The 22,899-nt window shown below is 39.0% G+C and overlaps 1 protein-coding gene across 1 annotated transcript; it reads left to right on the top strand.

Moving 5' to 3' along the window:
- The first annotated feature begins 285 nt into the window (after positions 1 to 285).
- Positions 286 to 20,570, top strand: TXNRD3 (thioredoxin reductase 3). Its single transcript, XM_082487598.1, has 16 exons — positions 286 to 499; positions 7,671 to 7,731; positions 9,156 to 9,265; positions 9,452 to 9,565; positions 11,436 to 11,508; positions 12,390 to 12,509; positions 12,916 to 13,058; positions 14,276 to 14,391; positions 14,501 to 14,726; positions 14,951 to 15,043; positions 15,545 to 15,621; positions 16,515 to 16,671; positions 16,871 to 16,978; positions 17,890 to 17,985; positions 18,899 to 19,033; positions 19,315 to 20,570. The coding sequence occupies exons 1-16, from the start codon at positions 377 to 379 to the stop codon at positions 19,375 to 19,377; spliced, it is 1,815 nt and encodes a 604-aa protein (XP_082343724.1). The 5' UTR covers positions 286 to 376; the 3' UTR covers positions 19,378 to 20,570.
- The last annotated feature ends 2,329 nt before the right edge of the window (positions 20,571 to 22,899 follow it).

Raw genomic sequence — 22,899 nt, 5'->3', positions numbered from 1 at the left:
TCTTCGCCCTCCCCCTTGGGTTGTTCCACACCTCCTCTCAGAGGGGAGGAGTGGCTTAAAAAAATGCAAGTTTATCCCCCCATGCATTACCTTTAGGTAAACGGTAAAGCTTCTACACGTTATATAAGAGGGATTTTTATTTCTTTACAATGAGTCATAGTATGTGTGGAAGGGCGCGAAGCCCTCTTTGGCATTTTGGCCCCCCCCTTCTGCGGATATAGGTCGGCCCGTCTCGTCACCTTCCCCGCTCCGGAAAGGGCGGGGCGAAGCTGAGGGTCAGTGCGGGCGTCGGGCGCGCGCTGCCGCCGTTGGGTGAGGCGGGTGCGCGCTCACCGGTCGCACTTCGCCGCTCGCCGCCTCGTCCGCCGGCCCCGCCATGCCGCCGCCGGGCCAGACCCAGCTCCCGGACTGGGACGGCCTGAAGCTCCGCGTGCGGACCCTCATCGCCTCCCACCGCGTCATGATCTTCAGCAAGAGCTACTGCCCCTACTGCAATAAGGTGAGGCGGCGGCGGCCCGAATCGCCTCGGCCCGCTCCCCCGCCCGCTCTCTCCTGGGGCCGGCAGCCGCCGGAACGGGGGCTCTCGGAGCCGCTTCCCCCTTCTCGGCGGCGAGGAGGAGGGGGAGGCAGAGGCAGGCCTGGCGCGGCCCCCGTGAGAGGCGAGAGGCATCTTCCCCCGGGGCGGCCGCTCGCAGGGCTGGCGGCGCGGCCCGCCCCGGGCGGGAGAAGCGCGCAGGGGGAAGGGGGCTGGAAAGGAAACGTTGCGGGGATGCTGCTTCTTCCTCGGGGTTTGCACGGCACCGAAGTAGCTCAGTGTCCATCCCGCTTAAGTTAAGCACCAGGTGCCACCCCTTGCCAGGCTTAAAATAAGGCAAAGATCCCAACGGGCCTCCTTAGCAATTCTTTCCCTTCGCCACGTGAGTGAAGGGGTAAGCGAACGTGTGGGGAGCTCTGCACGGCGCGCTTGTTCCTCGGCTAAACAGCCTTTGGATCTGTTACTTGAAGGTCAGGGTGTGGGTTGTGCTTTCTTACTGAAAGTTTGAGCGCCACGCTGGTGCTCAAGTTGGACAAAGTTGCATCCCTGGAGAGGAAGCTAAGTTAAGTTTTTTGCTGTTTTAGAAATCTGAGGTAGAAGGTTTACCCTATAGTAAGAGTAAGTTTTAAATGCTGGCTATAATGTCTGTTAAAAAAAAAAAAAAACCAAACAGAAACAAACAACACACTATTGATTAATTGTGAAGTTTAGTGAAAAATATTTTTCTAGCTCTGGTTATGTGTCAATATCACAGGGTAGCTGTAACTAGTGAGCCAGAGTCATTACAGAAAAACAGAATCTTCATTAGAATTTTATGATACCAACACGCTGTGGTCATAGCCCATACAGAATCTAGGTGTTTATAGGCATTGTGATTCTTGCATGTTTACAAAGAGCGTGTTATGAAGTGTCAGTTAAACCTCATAATATCATATTTGATGTGGCCATGGTGGAAAAACATAATTGGAACTGTGGGATTGAGTCCTGGTGTTCGTCAATGGAATTGACAATCAGGAAAACACTCAGAAGCTGTTCTCCCGTGTGTAGGTTAAGTTTAGTTCCAGTAGCTCTTATGAGAGAGGAGATAATGTGACCCTGTTGTAGAAAACTTAACTGAATATATCCTGTTTCACTTGCAACTTAATTGAGGTTTTGTGAAAGGAAGCTTCTGTGTATGACAGGGTAGGCAAAACCAACACCTTTGCTCCAAGAATGTTTTGGCAGAAAGATAGTATAGCACAAATAGTATACAATAGTATAGCTCAAATCCTTCTGAAATTTGCTTGCTTATCAACTTATTCAATTGAAGTTTTAGCAAATGAAGTAATGTTAGGGTAGGAGTCTTGCCCAAATTTAGTCCAGACTAAATGGTATCTTCTGTCGAGGAAAAATCCTTCTTTTGAGGACTTCAGAGCTGTCTATTGCCACTTAGTTGTACCTGTCTGTTGCTCTGTGTGCTTTTAGTGGTCATGATTGCTCAAGTGTTGATATGCATGGTGCTCAGTCCAGCATTTTTGAGATCATACAAGGGCATAGTAACTTTTTAAACCTTGCAACCTTTTCCTTTGTCTGTTTCTGGTATTGCAGTGAGGCTAAACTAACACAAGGAGCTTAAGAGAAAAAAAAAATATTATTGTAGTCCAGTAATTAAAGTCCAGATTAATATTCTTTCCTGCATTTGTTCAGAGTTTCTCCATTAGGCAGGATTACTTGCTTCAAGGAAACAATCACATATGAGGAATGTTGTCTTTATTGTCTTGGTAAGGGGAAGAATTAATATCAGGAGTACGAGGGCCCTCTTTCATGGCCCTTTCTAGGAGGGAGAATTGAAAGACCCTATATGAATCTTTGTGAAGGAACAGGTGATAAACTTGGGGGGTGGGAGGAAGACCCAATTATTCTAATTAGGCAGGTTTACTTGGTTTATTTTGCTGTTTGGAACAGGAGAAAAAGGTAATGTGATGAACTAAACATATAGAAGAAGTATATATTGCAGGGGGACAATTGGAGGAAGACAGCTTTTAAGAGAAGGAAGCCACACATAAGACATCAAGTGATAAAACAGAGAAATAACTGCAGTGGTATGAGTATTAACAACCCCTCCCACCAAAGACTTAAAAAATAGTGAAAGGAATGGGAGAACAATGGGTAATGCAGCATTCTTGCTAGCTGATCTGGTCTGTAGAATTAATGAAGTGGGTATAATTTGAAAGTGTAGTTACAGCTTGGGTACTTAGCCTGTAATCATACAGTTTTGAGTTCTTAAAGGCAGATATGAATAGTGTGCACTGTGTCTGTCTTTTACTGTGGATGGTTGTTAGCAATGTGCTTTTGGTCGGATTAATTGAAAAACTGATGATGTTTAGCACTAGTGCAGAGAACACTCATGCTCTAAAAGGACCTAATTTGGGGGGTGGGAAGAATTCTTTATTTCAAATGGATGTAGCCATGCTGGAAGAAAATTAAGATTGTGCTTTCCTTTAGAAAAGCACTGCAAATAAATTCTCTAAATGAATTAAGTAGCTGATTCTGTTCAGTTTAGCTAGTAGCATGAGTAGGCAATTGTGCAGTTCTCTTTCTGCAAATGCAATTTATTGTTCAATTGCTTTAGCAAGGCAGTAGGGGAGAGGGGGTGGTGTTAGGATGACTTCTTGTCATAACTTGACTGTTCTTTAATGTCTTACCACCCTGAAAAGATTAATATTAAGTAAGATAGACATGCATAAAGAAAACATAGTTTTTTAGCATGAAAAATTGCCAAGTCTGAACACTGTGATGTGTTTAAATTATTTTAAGAGCGGCAACTGTGGTTGCATAGAAGTTGCTGGTTATTCTAGCTGTAGCTAGTTATGCTATTACCAATTACATTCTGTATCCATAGGGGTTTTTGATCAATTCAGCTGTAGCTATTATAGAATGGTAGCTGATATGTGAAACAGCAGATATAGGACATACCATTATTACTTCACTGTATGAAGCTGATTTCAAATCTGCTTAGGTATTCTAGTGACAGAAGGCATCTCCAGGAAGAGTTTTTAAAGTGTTAGACCAGTTTCTTGGTTTCAGAGAACTTATCTACTGTTTAGTAATATCTGGAAAGTTTTATAGTATCTTTCTTTTTGTGAAAACTGGAAGGGTTTAGTAGGTAAATGAGGCCATTGCATTGGTCAGAAGGGAAGTAAATGGTTGTATTGATGACTGTGCAACCTAGTGTCCCATCCCAGACACTGTTGGAGGGATTATATTTTTAGGGTTGGGACATTTCCCAGTATGCTGCTGAAGTTTCTGGTACTGTATGGCTCAGAAATTTCTTGACCTGAGTTTGTATTAGTTCTCCTGAGTTAAAAGTTTTCACAGAATCACAGAATGGTCAGGGTTGGAAGGGACCTCTGAAGATCTAGTCCAACCCCTCTGCGGATCTTTCTTTAATTAGTTGGTCTAATAGCTCTTTTGATCTCACTTTAATTTTGGCTTTTACAGTGTTAGGAGGCAGTAAGTTCTCTGGTTTGTTTTGTATAAAGGTTTACTTCCTTTTCATTTCAAAATTGTTTTCTGGTAAATGCAGTGGTTGCTGTTTGCTCCAGTGAGTATTTCTGAGAAATCATTTCCTGTTCGCCTTATCTAGATGTTAGTCATGATTAGTGTAGGTTATCTTTCTACTCCTCCTAATCATTTTCTTTTCCAAACTGAAGTAATCTATTATCTCTTGCCTGTATTGAAGATTTCGTAACTCTGATCATATACTCTTTCTTTCTATTTCATTAGCACAAGCATGATCTATTCATGAGTATAAAGTGCAATAGCTACTTCTAATTAGGATGCTGACATTTGTCTTAAATTTTTTTCCTCTACTCCATATCTTCAGTAGAGAATAAAGGTTGCTTAATGCATTCTTAAATCTGTACTTTCTTGAATATAATCCTTTCTTGTTCTGTGTCCTGTCCTCCCCTCTGCCAGCTGCTGTTGCAATGTTTTAGCAGGTTTAAAAAAAAAAAAAACCCAAAAAACAACAAACCACTAATGAAAACTTGCCTGTTACTCTGCTGCTTTGCTGCAAACTAGAACACCAGCTAAGTAGCTAATTCTGTGACTTCTCTCCAGATTCTTAGCTTACCACTTCATAGTAGCAATCCCTTTAAGCTTTGCTTTTTAGATCTTTCGTGGCATTCAGGTTGGGCTTTGTAATAGCAGTTGCAGAGCGAGAGGTTTGGAACAGTTCCACTGTTTTTTCTGTTTCATTCCGTCCATAGTCATAGTCATTCCAGTAAGCAGCCTGGAGGTAATGGTGAGTTTAGGGCAAAAGTTTTTAGGGCCACCTAGATGGTTAGAGGACTGGAGCACAGGATGTGTGAAGAAGGAGCTCAGTTTGTTCAACCTTGGAAAGGCTAAGGAGGGATTTTAGTTGCTGTCTTCAACTGCTGCACGGGAAGACAACCAGACTCTTCTCAGTGTTGCAAAGTGAAAGGACAAGGGCCAATAAATACAAGTTGCAACAAGAGATACTCTAATGAGATAAAATGGAAATTCTTTCCACTGTTTGACCATCCTCACAGTCACAGCCCAAAGGGGTTATGGTTGTTTCCATCCTTGTAGAAATTCAGAACTGGAGTGGACAGTGCTTGAGCAACTTGATCAAACTTCACATTTGGCACTGCCTTGAACAGGGAGTTGGATCAGATGACCTCCAAAGTTCCCTTACAACTTAAATAATTCTATAATTGTAGAACTAATGTAATCAGTAATACAAGCAGAACTTACTTTTATATATTACAGTTGATATGTGATGGGAGGAAAGGATGAGACAATTGGGTTTGTTCAGCCTTGAGAAAAGGAGGCTTAGGGGGGACTTTATCACCATGTTCCAGTATTTAAGGGGTGGCTACAAAAAAGATGGAGACTCCCTTTTTACAAGGAGTCACATGGAAAAGATGAGGGATGATGAGTACAAGTTACTCCTGGGGGAGATTCCGATTGGACACAAGAGGAAAATTTTTCACAATAACAATCTGCCATTGGAATAATCCGCCCTGGGTGGATTCCCTGTCATTGAACGCTTTAAAGATTCAGCTGGACAGGGTGCTGGGCCATCTTGTCTAGACCATGCTTTTGCCAAGGAAGGCTGGAGCAGATGATCCTTGAGGTCCCTTCCAACCTGGTATTCTATGATGTGATAAGAAACAGACCGTGTAGTTGGTACAGAATACAGAAGCTTTATGTTTGTCTGCATAAAGCTGAAACTCCAGTAGAAAGCACTGGAATACTCAGCCTTTGGCACAGTAAACAGCATGGATCACAGCAACATTAAAAACACTTTATTCATCATGTGTTTGACATCTGTAAGCTTATTAGATGTGACTCAACTTGCTCTTACTGACATGCTGTCAATAAGTTTGGGGTTCATCAAAAAGCTAGTTGTAAAAGACTCTTTCTGGATTGGCAGAAACTTAGTGTGCTTCATTGTTCAGACTCCACACTGGCAAGAGGATCTGTCACAGACATTTAATGCTTCTTGCTAGAGCTGTTTTCACATCAAGACAGTTATGATTAAAAGCAGATATTTTATCCATTGCTTTACAATATCTGTTTGCACAAATCTGGAAATTATATTTTAAAGGAGTAAATACTGACACACATGTAATACTACCTCCTGTGCCGTGCGGTATGTTGTTGTCCAACTGGAAGGACAGTTCACAATTTCAATACTGCCAGTTTTACAAATAGGTTCTACCATAAAAACACAAACAACAACTCTGTTCTACAATGCTACCTGATTTGAATCTGGTAATGGTACACTCTGTCCAGCCAGAACCAATATTAGAAAAACACCCAGAACTCTGTCCAGGCTGAGGAGAATCTCCACTAAGTTGTCATTTAGGATGTGGGTTTTTTTCTTTTTAAGCCTAGGCTTCTCTTTTTTCTCTTTTTCTAGATGCTTGAGCCATGTTTCTAGGACATATTCCAGTGATACTGTATACAAGTGTATTCATGGCAATGGAGGAGAAAAGCAGCCTTTTAATGACCAAGTATCTTTAGAATGCTTCTTCTGTTAATGGAGAAAAATAGCCATTTAAAAGGTTAAAAATATATAACTGTTACATTCTGGTATTAAGTCTCTTAATATTTCATAAGCAAGATATGACTGATTTAGTAAAACAATGGCAAACAAGTTGGAACTACTCCTGCCTGATGCTAGTGGCTGAAGGAGATGTTGTTAAACAGCAAACCAAAAACAGAGCTGGGAAAAAAAAAATCGAGAACATCTAGTCTGGTCCCCTGGTTCAGGGTCAGAGAAGCAAGTTGTTCAAACACTTTTGAAATGTACTTTGAAGCCACTCCCTGGTGAAGATTGTCATCTACCTAGGCAATATGCTCCAGTGCCTTGCTATTAGGAAAAGCTTTTCCTAAAGTTCTTATTCAATCCACCACTATTTCTCTTCTTCCTTGAGGTAGTCAATTATTTATTTAAACACAGTTATTTCTTTCCCCATATTTTCTTTGTTAAACCCAGTGCATTGACTCCTTATGGTAATTGTGCTCTGTTCTAAAACTTTTCTGAAAGTAAACCAAAAGTGAAGGCAGAGCTGGTAGGCACGAGCTGTCCTGCTGCTGAGTACACTTGGAGAGTGTTACTCTTTTTGCAGCTTTTTATAATGCACTTTTTTATCTACTTGACAAGTTTTGTTTTGCATGTTATCCTCTACTCCCTTTTTTTCTTTCCTTAGTACTGTCAAGGAATCTGGCTGCTACTTTATCTCTCTTCTTGATTTTTTTTTTTTTTTTTTTTTTTTAAATGGCAGTTATTCTTACAGCTTTTGGTATCTGTCAGGTATGGAGAAGTCTGCTGCTAAGTAAATTGTGTGTAGGAACTTTTTCTTAAGGTAATGAAACTTGTATGGAAAGATTGCTGTGATGTGGGCTGCTTAATCTGAATGCTGTTAAATAGCCTGGCTTTGAGTGAGGAGGCTGCGAGATGCGGAGGTAGTGCCAAACTTCACCAAAGGCATGTAGAACTAAGCCCTTGGACTATAACTGAGACTTAAGTCCCCTGTGTACGTCCAACAACCAAGTTTTACCCTAAGCTGTGTATCAGATCTTGTGAAAGCTTTGCACTGCATTGTGTCTCTTTCTATTGTAGGTGAAAGAACTCTTCCGATCTATGCATGTGGAGTACTACGCTTTGGAACTTGATGTAACTGGTAAGTAGAAGAAAGAAAATATTGGATGCTGCTTATTGTAAGGAAAAATGGGTGATTGTGCATGACTCTAATCTGTCTTGAACTAATTGAATGATATATAAAAGAATTAAAATAAATCTTAATACAGTCAGAGATAAAATCAATTAGACTTCAATGTAGATTTTAATACAGGGTGTGTTTTTAATATAACTGAAGACTTTGACTCTTTCTGTACAAATCGTCAGCTGATAGAGGATGTGTTTCTTCTTTTGGGAAGAAACCTGTGGTGGTATTTTTTCCTACCTTAGGTTCTTTTGTGGCTTTAGATGAATTGTTAATGTTTGACTTGGTATATGGGTGACCTTCACAGGGAAAGCTGCTGAGTCATTGGAAGGAAGGGTAAATTCCAGTACCTTGGCTGTTGGTAGTTTGAGTTTGTTTTTTTAAAGCCCAAGCTGCTTTAATTTTAATATGTGTAGTGCATTATGCATGTATGTCCATAATGCATGCAGTTTTTAATTTACTCTTGTGAACAAGTAGTTTCTAACAGTAAACTCTTAATTGCATTGTTGGTAAGCTGTTGAATGTGTATTATCATTTTTTTCTGTACAAAACTTTGTTTCCAATGCTTTTTTGTCATGCTAATGCTTTTTGAAGTGCAAAGTACAATGCACAGTCATTTTTTTCTGGAATTACTCCTAATTAATAATGTATTTCCCTTGCAATTGCTCTGGTTACTGATACTAAATAAAAATGGTCTTTGACTAAAGTCTTCTTACTCTAAGTGATTACTGGAAATTCTCATTCCCACATTTACTCCTGGACAACTGCTGAGAGATCCAAATTGAACCTGTGTGTAGGTGCTGAGGATTCAGATGTCAGGTCAGGCAATAATCTTAAAACTGGAAGGTTTAAGGCACTGTGGTAGGTAGAAAAAGTATGAAGGTAGCTGTCGGGATAAGTAGAAGAGCATGTTCATTTTTCCCATCCCCATAGTCTCATAATACAAAGCTGCTGGGCAAAACTACATGCACTTACACAGAACATACTCCAAAACCAGACAATTCTTATGAAATAAAGTATGATCTCCTGTGATATCTGGAAAAGAATTTTTGTGTAGTACTAAGTGTGATACTGTCACGAAGAAACTGATAAGAATCCATGAAATATAGGCACTAAACTCTATTACTTCAACTTTACTGTGTTCTGTAGAAATATGGCTTGAAGCACCAATTTGTCCTCAGTATTTAAGCATGCTTTTCTGAGAAGTAGTTTCTGAAGACGTGCTTATGTTCAGGAAGTTTACAAATGTGATGCTTATAATAGAATTGTTTTCTTGGCAGGTCCACTGTATATTGCAGTCCAAACCTTTAATACTTAGGGTTGTTTTTAAAGCTCCCTTCTTGAAAATTGTTCTATAATGTACCTGTTTCTTTTATTCTTAGCTGATGGACCCAGTATTCAGCAAGTGTTAGCAGAGCTAACTAATCAGAGGACAGTGCCAAATGTATTTGTGAATGGAACTCACATAGGCGGCTGTGATTCAACTTACCAGGTAACTTTTCTTTAAAAGTCAGCGGGAAGTAGATGAGACTACTGAGTGAACTTGCTGTTTGATTGTAATTAAATTTTGTGTGACATATTACACTGGGTGATCTGGGTCAGAGAAGGCAAAGTCATTCAGTTTTTGTTTGCTCAAAAATGTGTGTGGTTGATTTTTTTTTTTTATTTCCCCTCCCAGGCTTATCACGATGGATCACTGCAGAAGCTTCTTGGGGATACCAAAGATGCAGAACCCTATGATTATGACCTCATTATTATTGGTGGTGGTTCAGGTGGACTTGCATGTTCCAAGGTATGATGTGAAAATTGCATTAAAGAGCAGGTTGTATATGAAACGTCTTCAAAAGTTAGTCTGTCTATTAATCACAATAGTATAAAAACAGTCTATATTTTGACAATTATTACCATTCAACTTGGTAATTAATGAATTAGTAGTGGTCTAGTAATGTGCTCACTCAGGAGATCGTGGTCTGTGTGGACCAGTGTCTAGCCAATGCCTATTCAGGTTTCAATCCTAATTATAGGTTTTAGGTTCCTGGCTGAGGGTGGAACCAAAGGTTTTTCAAGTATCTCCTCTTTGTGTGTAGTACACAGGCACTTTAACACTTTCAAACAGTAATCTGGAAAACTAAAGGCTACTCTTGAAGTACTTCTGACTGTTTAGGATCCAGGATCACCAGTCATCTGAAATGAAGTGCTTTCAGCTGTTCTCTCATGGGACTGGTTCACTCTTTAGTTCTTCCTAGCTGCTTTTTCAGAAATGGTTATAGAGATGGTGTACCTCTTACAGTTAGCTGTTGTTCAGAGTGCCGCAGGACCTAAGGTATGAATTCAGTTTTCTACTTGAGGGATTTGAACACACATTTCCCACCTCTCGGCCAGGTGTCCTAACCATCAGTTTATGGTTTGGGCATGGTGATGTTATTCTTGACAACCTTGGTGATTGTTGTACAACAATAGTTAAGGGTGCAACTTTCACTAGATGAATATAAGGCAGGCAGGAGAAGGTGACAATTGAATTCTTCAGTTGGGCATTTTCAGAATGCTCCAGATCTTTCCTCACAGTGCCTTATGGGACATCAGTGATAAACTTGGTGATAATTACCAAACTGTTCAGAATGGGAGAGATCAGGTATTCACAGAACACAAGATAGCTGGCTAAACCTTGTTTGACCCAGGATTGCGATTGCAGGAGTTCTTATACAGATTTGAGGCACCTAAAGATTTGATCCAAGCTCTTCAAAGATCAAACAATGGGTAGATTCAATCAAATGCCTGGTAATTCCTTAGATAGAGTATCCTAGGATTATTTGGGTTGGAATGGACATTAGGATGATGTCTAGTCTAAGCTCTTGCTCCAAGCAGTCAGCTGTGAGGTCAAACAAGATTATGCAAGACCTCATCCATTTGGGTCTTGAAAATAGCTGGGGTGAAGATGGCACAGCGTATCTGGGAAACCTTTTTCAATGCTTGAGTGTCCTCATGGTGTGAAAGTTCCTTGTATCCAGTCTGAAACTCTCTTGTTTCAACTTACGGCCATCACCTTTTGTCCCTCCACTACTCACCAATGTGAAGAACCTGATGCAGTCATGTTAATGACCTCCTCATACATATTGGAAAGTTGTTGTTGGGTCCCCTCCAAATCCACCGTTTCTCCAGGCTGAATGTGTCAGGTTCCCTCGCCCTTCTCATAGGTCATGTGCTCTAGTCCCCTAAGCATCTTGGTGGTCCTCCACTGAATTATCTCCATTTTATTAACATTACATGTTTGGTTTTTTTCAATCACAAACATGCCAAATCAGTCCTGCTCTCCTGAGAGAAAAGGAGAGCTAACAGCATAAATATTTCTTTGGGTGGGGTAGAAGAGGATCATAGGCTGATAAGCCCATCTCATACCCTCTTCAGATCATGCCTTTTGACAATGTAGGATGATATGGACACAGTATTGAACATAAGCATCCATTCAGAGTTTGGAAGTAAGTACAAGTTTTTGAGGGATTTCAATTTTTAATCTAGTGAAGGAGGTGGTAGAGCCATATGTCATAATGAGGCTAACTAGCAAAGGAGCCTTCTGTAAATGCTAAGTATATAATGACTGTAACTGAGCGGACAGGCTTCCTTGGTCAGGCAAAAGTTCAGACTTGTCTCTCCATCTTTTATAGGAAGCTGCTGCCTTGGGCAAGAAAGTAATGGTATTAGATTATGTTGTTCCAACGCCTCTTGGAACCTCTTGGGGTAAGCTTCTGTTAACTTGTATTTTATGGTGTTTGAGTGCCAGTGATAAAAACTGAGTTGTTAGATATTATGGATTTGTATTCTTTGAAGTTGTGGCTGAATTCTTGTAGTTCTGGAACACAGATAACAAAGGAGTTGTTTTCCTGGCATGCCTGCTTTTCTCAACAGTTATTTCTGTTTTGTGCATTGCTAACTCTCAGTTCCTTGCCAAATGTTCTAGTTCTGTTCACTTTAAAATTGTGTCTGGATAGTGTGTGTGTGCATGTTCACGTTCTTGTGTTTGTGGGTGGTTGGTGGTTTTTTTTGCCTTTTAGTTCATCTAGTTCTATTTTGTGAACTGATCTAGGCTACCTCTAGAACAGTGTGACTGTATGGCTGTGCATGCCTCACCTTTCCATAATTAAAGACAGCTGCTGTCTGACCTTATTAATGCTATTTGCAGTTGAGAATGAGTAAGGAACTTTATTGGTCAAGTTTTATTGAGTCAAGTTATTAATATGTTTTCATAGCTAAGTTTTCAAACAAATGCATATTTCAAATTCCACATACTAAGTGATACTAAACTCTGGGAACTCTGGGCTTACTTGCAAATCTGACTAAAATCTGAAGCATTCTGGGGTAGGTATCCTGGGTCTGTGTTTAAGACAACACACTGTACCCTTCTTGGTTCAATGAGTGAAGTAACCTCTTAAACTGAATACAAGCTTGTCAGCTTAGTCTGTTCATTTCATTTTAAAATGTCTCTTACAACAGAAATTTCGTGTTCCTTATGTGGCTGTAGCAAACATCAACTGATAAATGGGTGATTATACAAAGCATACTATAGGAAGAGCATAAATATCCTGTTCATGCAGGTAATAACATGGTTCTTTCCATCTTAGGACTTGGTGGCACGTGTGTTAATGTAGGTTGCATTCCTAAGAAGCTAATGCATCAAGCAGCGCTTCTGGGTCAGGCACTCCAAGATTCAAGGAAATACGGGTGGCAGTATGAAGAACAAGGTTAGTAAGAACATAGAGCACAGACCAAGACAGTGTATAGATGAGACTGAGCTTAAGATCGTACTTTGGACTTCATAAACTAGAGGCAGAGTTCAGTAGTTTTCTTAGGTGAATCAGAAGGCATCCTCCTTCTTGAGTCGTAGAAACCTTTAGGATTGAAAACTAATTGTGTTTTATTCCCTACATCATTTGAATTAAATGAAAGAACTTCTAGAATGGGCTTATTTCAGATAGTAACAAGTCAGGTAAATATTAGTGTGCTAGAACAAGACTTTAACATATATCCCCCTTACTGATGATAATGATGTTTTGTTAGCATGATGTACAATGAAGAAGACTTAAGTTTTTCTTTAAGGGTTCATTGCACTTTGATTTCTTTAAATATGAAATTAATGTCTTGTTTCAGTTAAACACAACTGGGAGGTCATGGTAGAAGCAATTCAAAACTACATTGGTTCTTTAAACTGGGGCTATCGAGTGTCCTTAAGAGAGAAGTCTGTGACATACCTCAATTCGTATGCAGAATTCATTGAACCACACAAAATTAAGGTATGTAGTTTAAAACATTTAGTGGGGAGAGAAAACTTGTGTTCTAAAATTGCCTTTTAAAATCCATCAAGGAAAAGGCTTCAACTCAACATTGTCAACTTATGTCAACTGAAGTTAAAACCTCATTTGTGAAGTTATTGATTCAAACTATTATTGTACTTTCGTACATGCCACAGTGTTTGCAAACCTAACTGTTACGTAAGAGTAAGGTGTATATATATATAAACTTCTGTCTTGCATGAATACAGTAAAGTGGTCTCAGCTAGTAACTTCATGACTGAGGTCAGCAGCCTGAGTGAGGGGCAGGGAAAGAAAAGCTTTAGGTATACGATTTTGCGACTCGGCAAATCTTCATACTAAAGCATAAAAACTACTGAAATTAAATTCAGATTAAGCACTTGCATAACAGCGCTGCTAGAACCTTATGCTGTATCAGCATAAGAATTAAACTGTCAGTTATGCAAGACAAAACATGTGCTGCCAATCTTGCTGTTAGTGATCATATTGTAGCAAGGTTAATGCCGAAGAAGTGCATATTGAAGACCACTGTTTGGTTCAGTGGGTGTAATTGTCTGTTTTCGATATGAGTTTATGAAAGCTGGACTGCATGTGTTTCAACCAAAAGACTAGCACTGAAAAGGTAGTAATATGCTCAACTTGCCTCATCTACCAACTGCTCTAGTGTTCAGGTATGCAGGTCATCTACTCAGGGGCCTCTAGAGGTCATATTAGTTTGAGTTCATTGAAGGTTGGGCCTTCGGCCTTCTGAAACCATGTAACTAGATACTTTTTTTAAATTTCTACATTAGCCTAAGAACAAATTGATGTTATTTTGTCACTTGTTATTTTGTCACTAGCATTGTGTTGGCCTTCTATTGGAAGTGAGGGGCGGGGGGGGGCTGAATTTGTTGTAGCTTTTTATAACTTGAAAGTAAAGTTGTTATGAACAATCTAAATGAGTAGTTGAAATGAGCAGGATTCGAAAAATAAATTATTTTAAGTGCTCTAACTAATGTGAGAAAAGCCTGATAGTTTGTGATTTAAACCTATTGTTCTTCAGTGACCTGCATGGCTTCTCTAAATACATTAGTTCTTGTTTGAAACTGCTTGTTCTTGATGCTTAAAAATATCCACAATATTTAAGGGGAAGATTACATAACTCTGTTTTGTCTTAAAACCTCTTCCTATGATAAAGACTTTAACTGTGTCATAAACAGGCAACTAACAGGAAAGGACAAGTAACCTATCACACAGCAGAGACTTTTGTCCTGGCAACAGGAGAAAGGCCTAGATATCTGGGTATCCCTGGAGATAAAGAATACTGTATTACAAGGTGAGAGTAAAAGGTGTGATAAACTGAATTTTTGTCTGCTATAGTATCTGCTAAGACAAACAATCTTGTGTTGAAAGTACCTTGTAACTTGCCCTTCTTTTCTTTTTAGTGATGACCTCTTCTCCCTGCCTTACTGCCCTGGCAAAACCCTAGTTGTGGGTGCTTCCTATGTGGCTCTAGAGTGTGCAGGATTTCTTGCTGGTCTAGGTCTAGATGTCACAGTGATGGTGCGTTCCATACTCCTTCGGGGCTTTGACCAAGAAATGGCAGAAAAAGTAGGTGCTCACATGGAAACACACGGCGTAAAGTTCATCAGGAAGTTTGTACCTGTTCAGGCAAGTGCTTTCTTTAGGTCTCTTCACTCCATGCAAAATTACTTTAAACAGCACATGCAAAATGCTTGTGCTGTCTGGGAAGGCTTTGACTCTCTACAGGAGTAACTTTTATGAGATTAAGCTTTTTTCTACTGCTGAATATATTAGTAGGTCAAGGTTTGAAGTGACAATGTAAGTGAGTTCTGATGCTTAAGGTCATTCTAAGCTTGCAAATATTTATACAGGTTGAACAGCTGGAAGAAGGCATGCCTGGAAGACTGAAAGTGACAGCAAAGTCTACTGAGGGACCAGAAATCTTTGAAGAAGAATATAACACTGTAAGCATTTCTGGATTTTAAATAACTGAATAGACCAGTATATGAAAATGTATTAAAATACTTTAAAAATTGTTCAGGAAATAAGTAAAGGGAAATCTTGCCTGAAAAATTGTTGATGTAACTTACTGGCAGAAAAAAAAGCATGAAAATTCAATATTCATCTTCCACTGAGCCCTGTCATCAGAATGGGTGAAACTTTACATGCCTGGAATTTAGTTCATGTGAGTAGTGGTGTTGCTTCTATTTTTGTTCTGATATTAATGTTTTGCTGTTTGTTACATCTCTGAAACAAGATGCACATGGATTAACCTGAACTGTTACTGCCTCTTTAAAAAACTTTTGGAAAAGTCACTTCGGTTGTATGTTCACAGTGTTTTGTTTGTGTTTTGTTGTTTGTTTGTTTTTGTTTTTTTTCTTCAGAAAAACACCAAAGGAAGTGTTCTGATTACACTTCTCTTGCATAAAGTTATTGCAATTTAATTTAATTTTGGTTGTTTCTAGGTTTTGATAGCTGTTGGTCGTGATGCATGTACCAGAAGTATTGGTTTAGAGACAATTGGTGTCAAAATCAATGAGAAGTGAGTATTGTCCAACTCCCTTAAACTACTGAATGCGATGACTTTTACTTTCTTAATATTTTTTTAACAATACTTAATGATACTGGTGCTTTTTTAAAAATCCTTACTCTTATATCTGGCAATTAAATGAGCCTGTAAAACCTTTTCTCTCCTGGATTTGAGTACAGTTGTTCATTAACTTCATTTCTTTAATATGTATTTCTTAAAAGAATTATTATGAATGAGTTAATGCCTACTTGTTGGCCACTGTGCTTAAGGAATAGGTGTAATATATTTGCTTAATTTACTTAGAAACTACAGTTTAATATTCTGTTAAATTAAATGTTTTAATCAGCTCATGTGGGAAGTTAATCTAGGGATTTAAAGAGGCAGCAAACTACTCGCTTCCCGCAGATTTAACTCTCTTCTCATTTCTCCCTGGTGTCAGTGCAAAACTAGTGTAAAGTAAGAGGCAGGATTATGTTGTTCAGGAGAAAGAAAAATTAAGATCAGGTCGCAGCAGCTAATTGCTTATTAAGCCAACTTAAATATGTGAGTGATATTGCAGCTCTCTTTCCCCATAAGGGAAAACATACATTGGAAGCTGTATAATAACCAAATAAAAGATTTTAAGTCCAAAGATGTCTGAGTAACTTCATTGTCATTGGACACACACTATTGCTTAGGTCAGAACTGGCCCACTGAATACTGACTTCAGCCATGTGTCAGAGTTGGAGGTAGTTGATGCACTGAAGAGTTTGCAGTTGAAGTAAAAAAGGCATGAGCATATTTAATAAAATGTGCTCAGTAGTTGGAATAACATCTTTGTAGCAGAACTTCTTGCCTGTTTTTTTGCTGAGCTCTGAGGAAGGTTGTGATACTGAACTCTATTCTCTTTTCTGTTTGTTTGAAAGGAATGGGAAAGTACCTGTAAATGATGAAGAACAAACCAATGTGCCTTATGTTTACGCTATTGGAGATATATTAGATGGAAAGCTTGAACTTACTCCAGTTGCTATTCAAGCAGGGAAACTGCTAGCCCGAAGGCTTTATGGTGGTAGTTCCACAAAGGTACAGCTCTAAGAATACAACTTCAACTTATTACTAGGCTTTTTGCCTCAAAATTACAATAACACAAGCTGATTTGTCCACTTGGCTGTGGGCACTGCAAGTGTTATGTTAAAAAAAACAAGTGCTAATACAACTTTTCCTGTTACATGCTGTATGGAACTTGCATAGTCTAAATATAAATTTTGTTTTTTATTTTTAGTGTGACTATATCAATGTACCAACGACGGTGTTTACTCCTTTAGAGTATGGCAGCTGTGGTTTAGCTGAAGAAAGAGCCATAGAAGAATATGGAAAGCAAAACTTGGAGGTGAGAGCAGTTGAGACTTGTTTAACTTGTAGCTTGAAAATGTTTTTTGTGGGCCTTACTGTTTTACACTCAAGGCATAGTGTCAAAACAAGATTAGAAGGTTAGCTAGATACGTCTTTGGTGGAAGTTGTTGTCTGGCTAACAAGGTATTGGACTCCCAGAAATCCAGGACTGGACTTGGTAATGTTAGAGTTGTGTGTAGCTATTTCATGCTGCCAAGAAGCATTTGCCTTCAGGAGGCTGAACTCGGGTTGCAAAAATGTAGGTGTGTGGTTTGTTTTTTTATGTCATGAATTAAAGACTTATTGTTGAAGTATACCAAACTCCTGGGAAGAGCTGTCTATTTTCTACTTATTCACTGTGCTTGAAATGGGAATTAATTTCTTCCTGAGCTTTTCTTACGGCAATAGGGGTATCAGGCATAACTTCCCTTTTCTGTGGTAATTTCTGGCTTTGCACTTCTTGCACAGTTTCATTAAAGCTGTTTGCATGCCTTGTGTTTAACTCCTTACATCTTTCAAATACACTTGGTATTATTTAGCTACTGCTCTTTCCTGTTTTACAGAATATGTTTAAACTTATAGTAACTAGATATTAATTTTGTATGTATAAAGCACTTCCCTTTCTGAAAGGACAATCTTAAAATGCTGTGTCATATAGCTGTTGCTGTTTTAATCAAGTATTTACATCAGGGTCACATGGTTTGAGTCAAGTCTTCCTCTACTGACTTTCAGAGGATGGACTACTTGGGGCGAGGGAACAATAATCACTGTCTTGTCTAGTATATGTTATGAAAATTTAGTGAGTTAAATGTCAAAGCACCTATTTGTAAAAAACATTAAAAATTAGAATTTTGTCTGACTGAATTAATTCATCAAATTCTAATGTTCTTTTTCTTGTTGTCCTTCCAGGTTTATCACAGTCTGTTCTGGCCACTTGAATGGACAGTACCAGGCAGAGATAACAATACTTGTTATGCAAAGATTATCTGCAGTAAACACGACAACGTAAGTAGCAATGGGTATGCCGAGTTTATTCTTCGAAACTTCTTTAGACCACTCAAAGTACTAGTATCTTTTATTTGGCTTACCTGAGGCCAGTCCTACCTGTTCTGTTAATATAAGTATTTGTTTTAAGAGGTCTGATCAATTTGGAGAGAGCTGATTGTTTTGTTTGGGGTTTTTTTGGTATAACAGCTGTTTGAGCAAGTGGTGTTTGAAACTTCATCTGGAGTTCCTATTTTAAGGGTAGACTTATGAAGAAATTCACCAGGTTTTTCTTCCAAGTGGGTTTTGATTAACTACTACCTGGTGTCTTGCTTTAGGTTTCTGGGTTTTGCCTTTTGCAAAAGGCAGAGTTTTGTATGTTTAGTAGAAACTTGGAAAACAAGTGGTTGGTCCTAGAAAACTCAGTGGTGGGAAATGGGAATTTCTAGTGATCAGTAGGTTCTTGTTGTTGCAAAAAATAAGTGCCCATGTTGTCTAGTATTTTTCCCCAAAACTATTTGGGAGAACAGACAAACAAGGGAAGACTTTTGATGTTTAAAATTACTTTGAAGAGAAGGAACAATAGAATGAAGTAGCATGGTTTTTAAGCTAAGAGGTAGTAAGCTTATTCTTTTCCTTGTTAGCCCACCTAACCCCTCCTCAGAGACTGCAGAAAGGCTCAAAGTTCTGCTGTTTATTGGAGCTTCGTTGAAAGTAATCCAAATGAAAAGAACACAATGGAAGGAGGGGACTCTATTTAGATTTCAATGTGGAAAGTTTTTTTTCCTAGGATGCTGGAGGTTCTTTTTTGTTAAAGACGCTGCTATTGACCTGATTGCATAGCATGTAACATTTATAATGGGAGTTACCTATTAGTGCTCTTGTTAAACTTCACCTAGTACTGACTCCTGTTTTGTTCTCACCTGTCTTAAAGAATCGTGTGGTAGGATTTCATGTTCTTGGACCTAATGCTGGTGAAGTTACCCAAGGTTTTGCTGCTGCAATAAAATGTGGTCTCACCAAAGAATTACTTGATGAAACAATTGGTATCCATCCAACTTGTGGAGAGGTAAGGGAGGGGGAGGGCATGTTTGATTTAAAACCTGTTTTTGAAGATGATTAGCTAGATGCAAGGAAAGAATATTACATTGTATTAGATTCATTTAGTATTTGCTTAACTTCTAACCATAAGATAATGCCATGTGATAGGAAATGTTAATTGTGTGCTGCAACTTGTTTTCCATTGTAACAGTTCAAAGAAATCTAGTATTGTTACAAAAGGAGACCAATAGCCATGTGCATGATGATACAAAGCAAGAGTAAATAAACTGTTCTTTTGGTGTCTTACAGGTGTTCACTACAATGGACATTACAAAATCTTCAGGTCAAGACATCACTCAAAGGGGCTGCTGAGGTTAAACCTGCTGTTTTACATGTTTTCGTGTTGTGCACACTTGGTTCTGTGGAAGCCCTAATACATCCAACTGCTTTGCAGCAAAATAAACATTTGCATCAGTACCGCTGTACGTACTGCAGCTGGGAGCGGTGCCTTTGTGAGGCTTCCTCAGTAAATAGTGTTGCAAATGGAAACAGTAATACAGCAGGGAAATCTTGAACTGTAAATCCTGACTTTGCTTGGAATCAGCACTACTGTGCTTTTTTGATGTTCTAGCTCGGAACCTTATTGTGAGGTGAGCTACGACTGATGGCTACCATGCAAGGTTGGGAGATCTCTTCGTCCAGTCAGATGACTGAACTCCTCCTGAAGGAAATTCTTAAGTTGCACAAATTAAAGCTAATGCTTCTAGGCTCCAGTGTCTTGTACAAGTGGCTGAGATACAGGAAAAATGTATAACTGAATGATTCTTGCCAACAGTTTACAGTTGACTGATTTACCTTTTCTGATGCATTTTGGTTTACTAGTGTAATCAGTTGAAGCAAGGTGGCACAAATAGGATGCAATGTTGAGTAGTGCAGTTCAAGCACTAGTCTCCCACCTTGACCAGTCTAAAACTTCAAAGTAATTTAAGACATCGCTGTTGTTCTCATTCATAGTTGTTTGACCTCAGGTGACACCATGTCTTTAAGGTAAAAGTTTCAGTTGTAGGCATCTTTTGTGGCAGGGTTGAAGAGCATAAGCACACGACCACGTCAACTTGGCTCTTCCTGTTTATGGCTATATTTAGTCCTAATAGTCTCAAATCTGGTTTCAGATCTGCAATGTAAAACAGCACAGAACCCAGAACTGTAAGTCTGTACTCCTTTGTGGAGTATTGAAGTCTTAAAGGATCAGGGTGTGAGAGCAGGTGCCTGCCCATGATGGTAATAAGCATTGTATAGAATTTCTTTAAAGCATGTGTTGCAGCAGAGAGCAATGACTTGGTGTGCTATCATGCTTTGTGTAGTGTTGTGTACAGTCAGTACTCTGAAGCTTTCTTCCCCCCTTAGCGTTCTGCTCTGGGGGAATTGTGCTTGAATTTGGCTCTTAGTTTTGTCCAAAGATGTTTTGAAAGACTACTCTGAACATTGTATGATAGTAAACAAACACTTTTTAACTATTTAATCTATGATGTACCATGGAATTTGAAGTTCAATAAACAATTCATACAACACTCTGGTGTCTGACCTCCTGGTTTATGTTGTTACATACTTGAGATTTTATTGTGCTTCAACTATATTGTTTATCACATGCAATACTAAAACCTCTATAGACTTGTGCATGCTGTAATCTTTCAAACGGAGAAACAAGTTTTCTTGCCACATCTGGGGACTTGCTTAAGAAATCTAATGTGCTTCTAATTCAGTATGTAGAATTCTCTGTTCAAACCGAGAACACAGTTTTATACAACTTCTGTATACTCCAGGTGATCCTAAATATATATGTTGTAGTGTTTAACTGCAATGTAGGTGAAAGACTCTCAGTAGACTCTAGAGTGTTAGCAACAAATCTCACTGGTGTTCAAATTTAATAACTCTTGGAGACTTTGAGGTTTTGCTGTGGGTGCCTAGAAGTAGTGCAAAATATTTCCATTTGACAATGGGGACACTTGCTGAGCTTCTGGTGTTGCTTTGCTGCAGAGCTCTGGCATGTTACTTGTTCTGGTCTCACAGAAATATTAGGTAGAGCCATCCACTTGCTATCACTTCTGCAGCAGTGACCTTGAGTGGCACTGCCAAAATGTTGCAGCCTGGAAGTTTGCCTCTTAATAGGTCAGGTGTTATAGTTTGAAGTAAAGTAGGCATAATAGTAGTGTAGAAGTGGCCTTAATCTCTAAGTTGAAGTGGATGAACCAGAGACTCAGCTGTTTTTAAAAAGTCAGAGAGATTAGGGTGGGCAGCTAGTAGCAGGTAATATGTTACAGACTTTGCACAATCTCAGCAGCTAAAATGAAACTTAGTATTAAAAATAAATCATTCAGAAGGCTTTATATCATGAGAAGCTGACTGCTAATGGCAAAGTTTACCTTGTGTAGCCATGTTTTAGAGGAAGTGGAGGAGGAAACAAATCAAATCAATGAATGATAACTTCCTGAATTTACTATTAGTAAGCACTAATTGAGTTTTATTTCAAATTCAGATTTGATTTGCAGGTTCAGGTTAATAGATTAATAATTACCACTTGCATATCTGTAACAGTGTACTAATTGCAGATGTTCCTTATGTCAAACTTGCCTGGGCTGTCGGCTCTAAGTGATACTTTACAAGCACTGAGCACTCTGTACAGTTAGTCTTTTAAGCTTTAAACTCTTCGGTTAAAATATACAATAAATGGCTATTAGCAAGAGCGGTATTTGAAGTGAACATGTTGCTTGTGTTTCAATAGGCTCATGTGTAAAGTAAAAGGTGCCATGACAACAACAAGTAGTTAAAAGCCAAAATTTTAAGTTTGACAGTAGATGTGAGAGAAGAAGGTAGAATCTGAGAAGTAAAAACCTGTAACAGCCAATACTTCTGAATGTACAGTCTGATGTTGTTTTTCCAATCTTTGTTTGGTCTGTGGCTGAGTTAAATATGTAGAATGGCTTCTTGCTTCAGTCTTTTCTAAAGTATCTTTTCTTATGTATTCTATCTTTAAGTATTCTACACCTACAGTCTAGCTGTTACATGACCCTAAATTCCCAAGTCGTCAGTTGTCCCCGTTATTTGGGCCATATTGTGTCTCCTCAAAGCGTTCTTTTGCCCAGTACCTTTCAAGCTTTTTGTGACTTAGTAATGCATTATTTATAACACTGAAAATAAATTAAAAAGAAAAAAATTACAGGCCCAGTATAGAGGCCAAGTATGGGGAGAACTTCCTGATGTCATTCTGAAAAGGCTTTGAGACGGCTTTTGCCCTTTTCACTATGTTGCGATTTCTATGGTTTCTGCTGGTCTGGCTTCTGACAAGAAACTTAATGGGGAGTGGTGTACACTGCGGTGCAATGAGGTGTAACAGCTGAGTTGTTAGCTTGATAAAAGAACTGTGAGAAACAGACATGAGTTTACACAAGCTGATTAAATGATCCTCGATGGATAACTGCAGGTAGTAAGCACTAGCACTTTGTATGTATTCGCTTGCTTGAGTGACAAGAGTAGATCCTTAAAACTACAGGAGAGCCTTTGTTTAAGCTACATAAGTAGCATTTAAATGAATATCTGCTTATGTTTGTCTTCAGTTTTCGAACTTGCTTTGATGGAAACTTGGCTAGTGCAGGTCTAACTGGGTTTAGAATATTCTAAAACAATCTTCCCTCTAGTTAACAAGAAACAGATGCCCTGTCCTGAAACTCATTTACTCCAAATCATTAGTGAGTTTGAGTAGTACAGACGCTCAAGCAGTGACACTAAAGGCAAAATGGAGTGGTTACACTTCTGTTCTCATCAATGTTGTTCACCACATTCTGAAGGGGTGTTCGGTGTCCTTAAAATGCTCATATTTATTCATACTGTAATACT

The sequence above is a fragment of the Vanellus vanellus genome, assembly GCF_965231255.1.
Source record: "Vanellus vanellus genome assembly, chromosome: 9".
NCBI classification, from domain to species: Eukaryota; Metazoa; Chordata; class Aves; order Charadriiformes; family Charadriidae; genus Vanellus; species Vanellus vanellus.
Note: the sequence above shows the minus strand (reverse complement) of the source record. Positions and strands in the feature narration are given on the sequence as shown.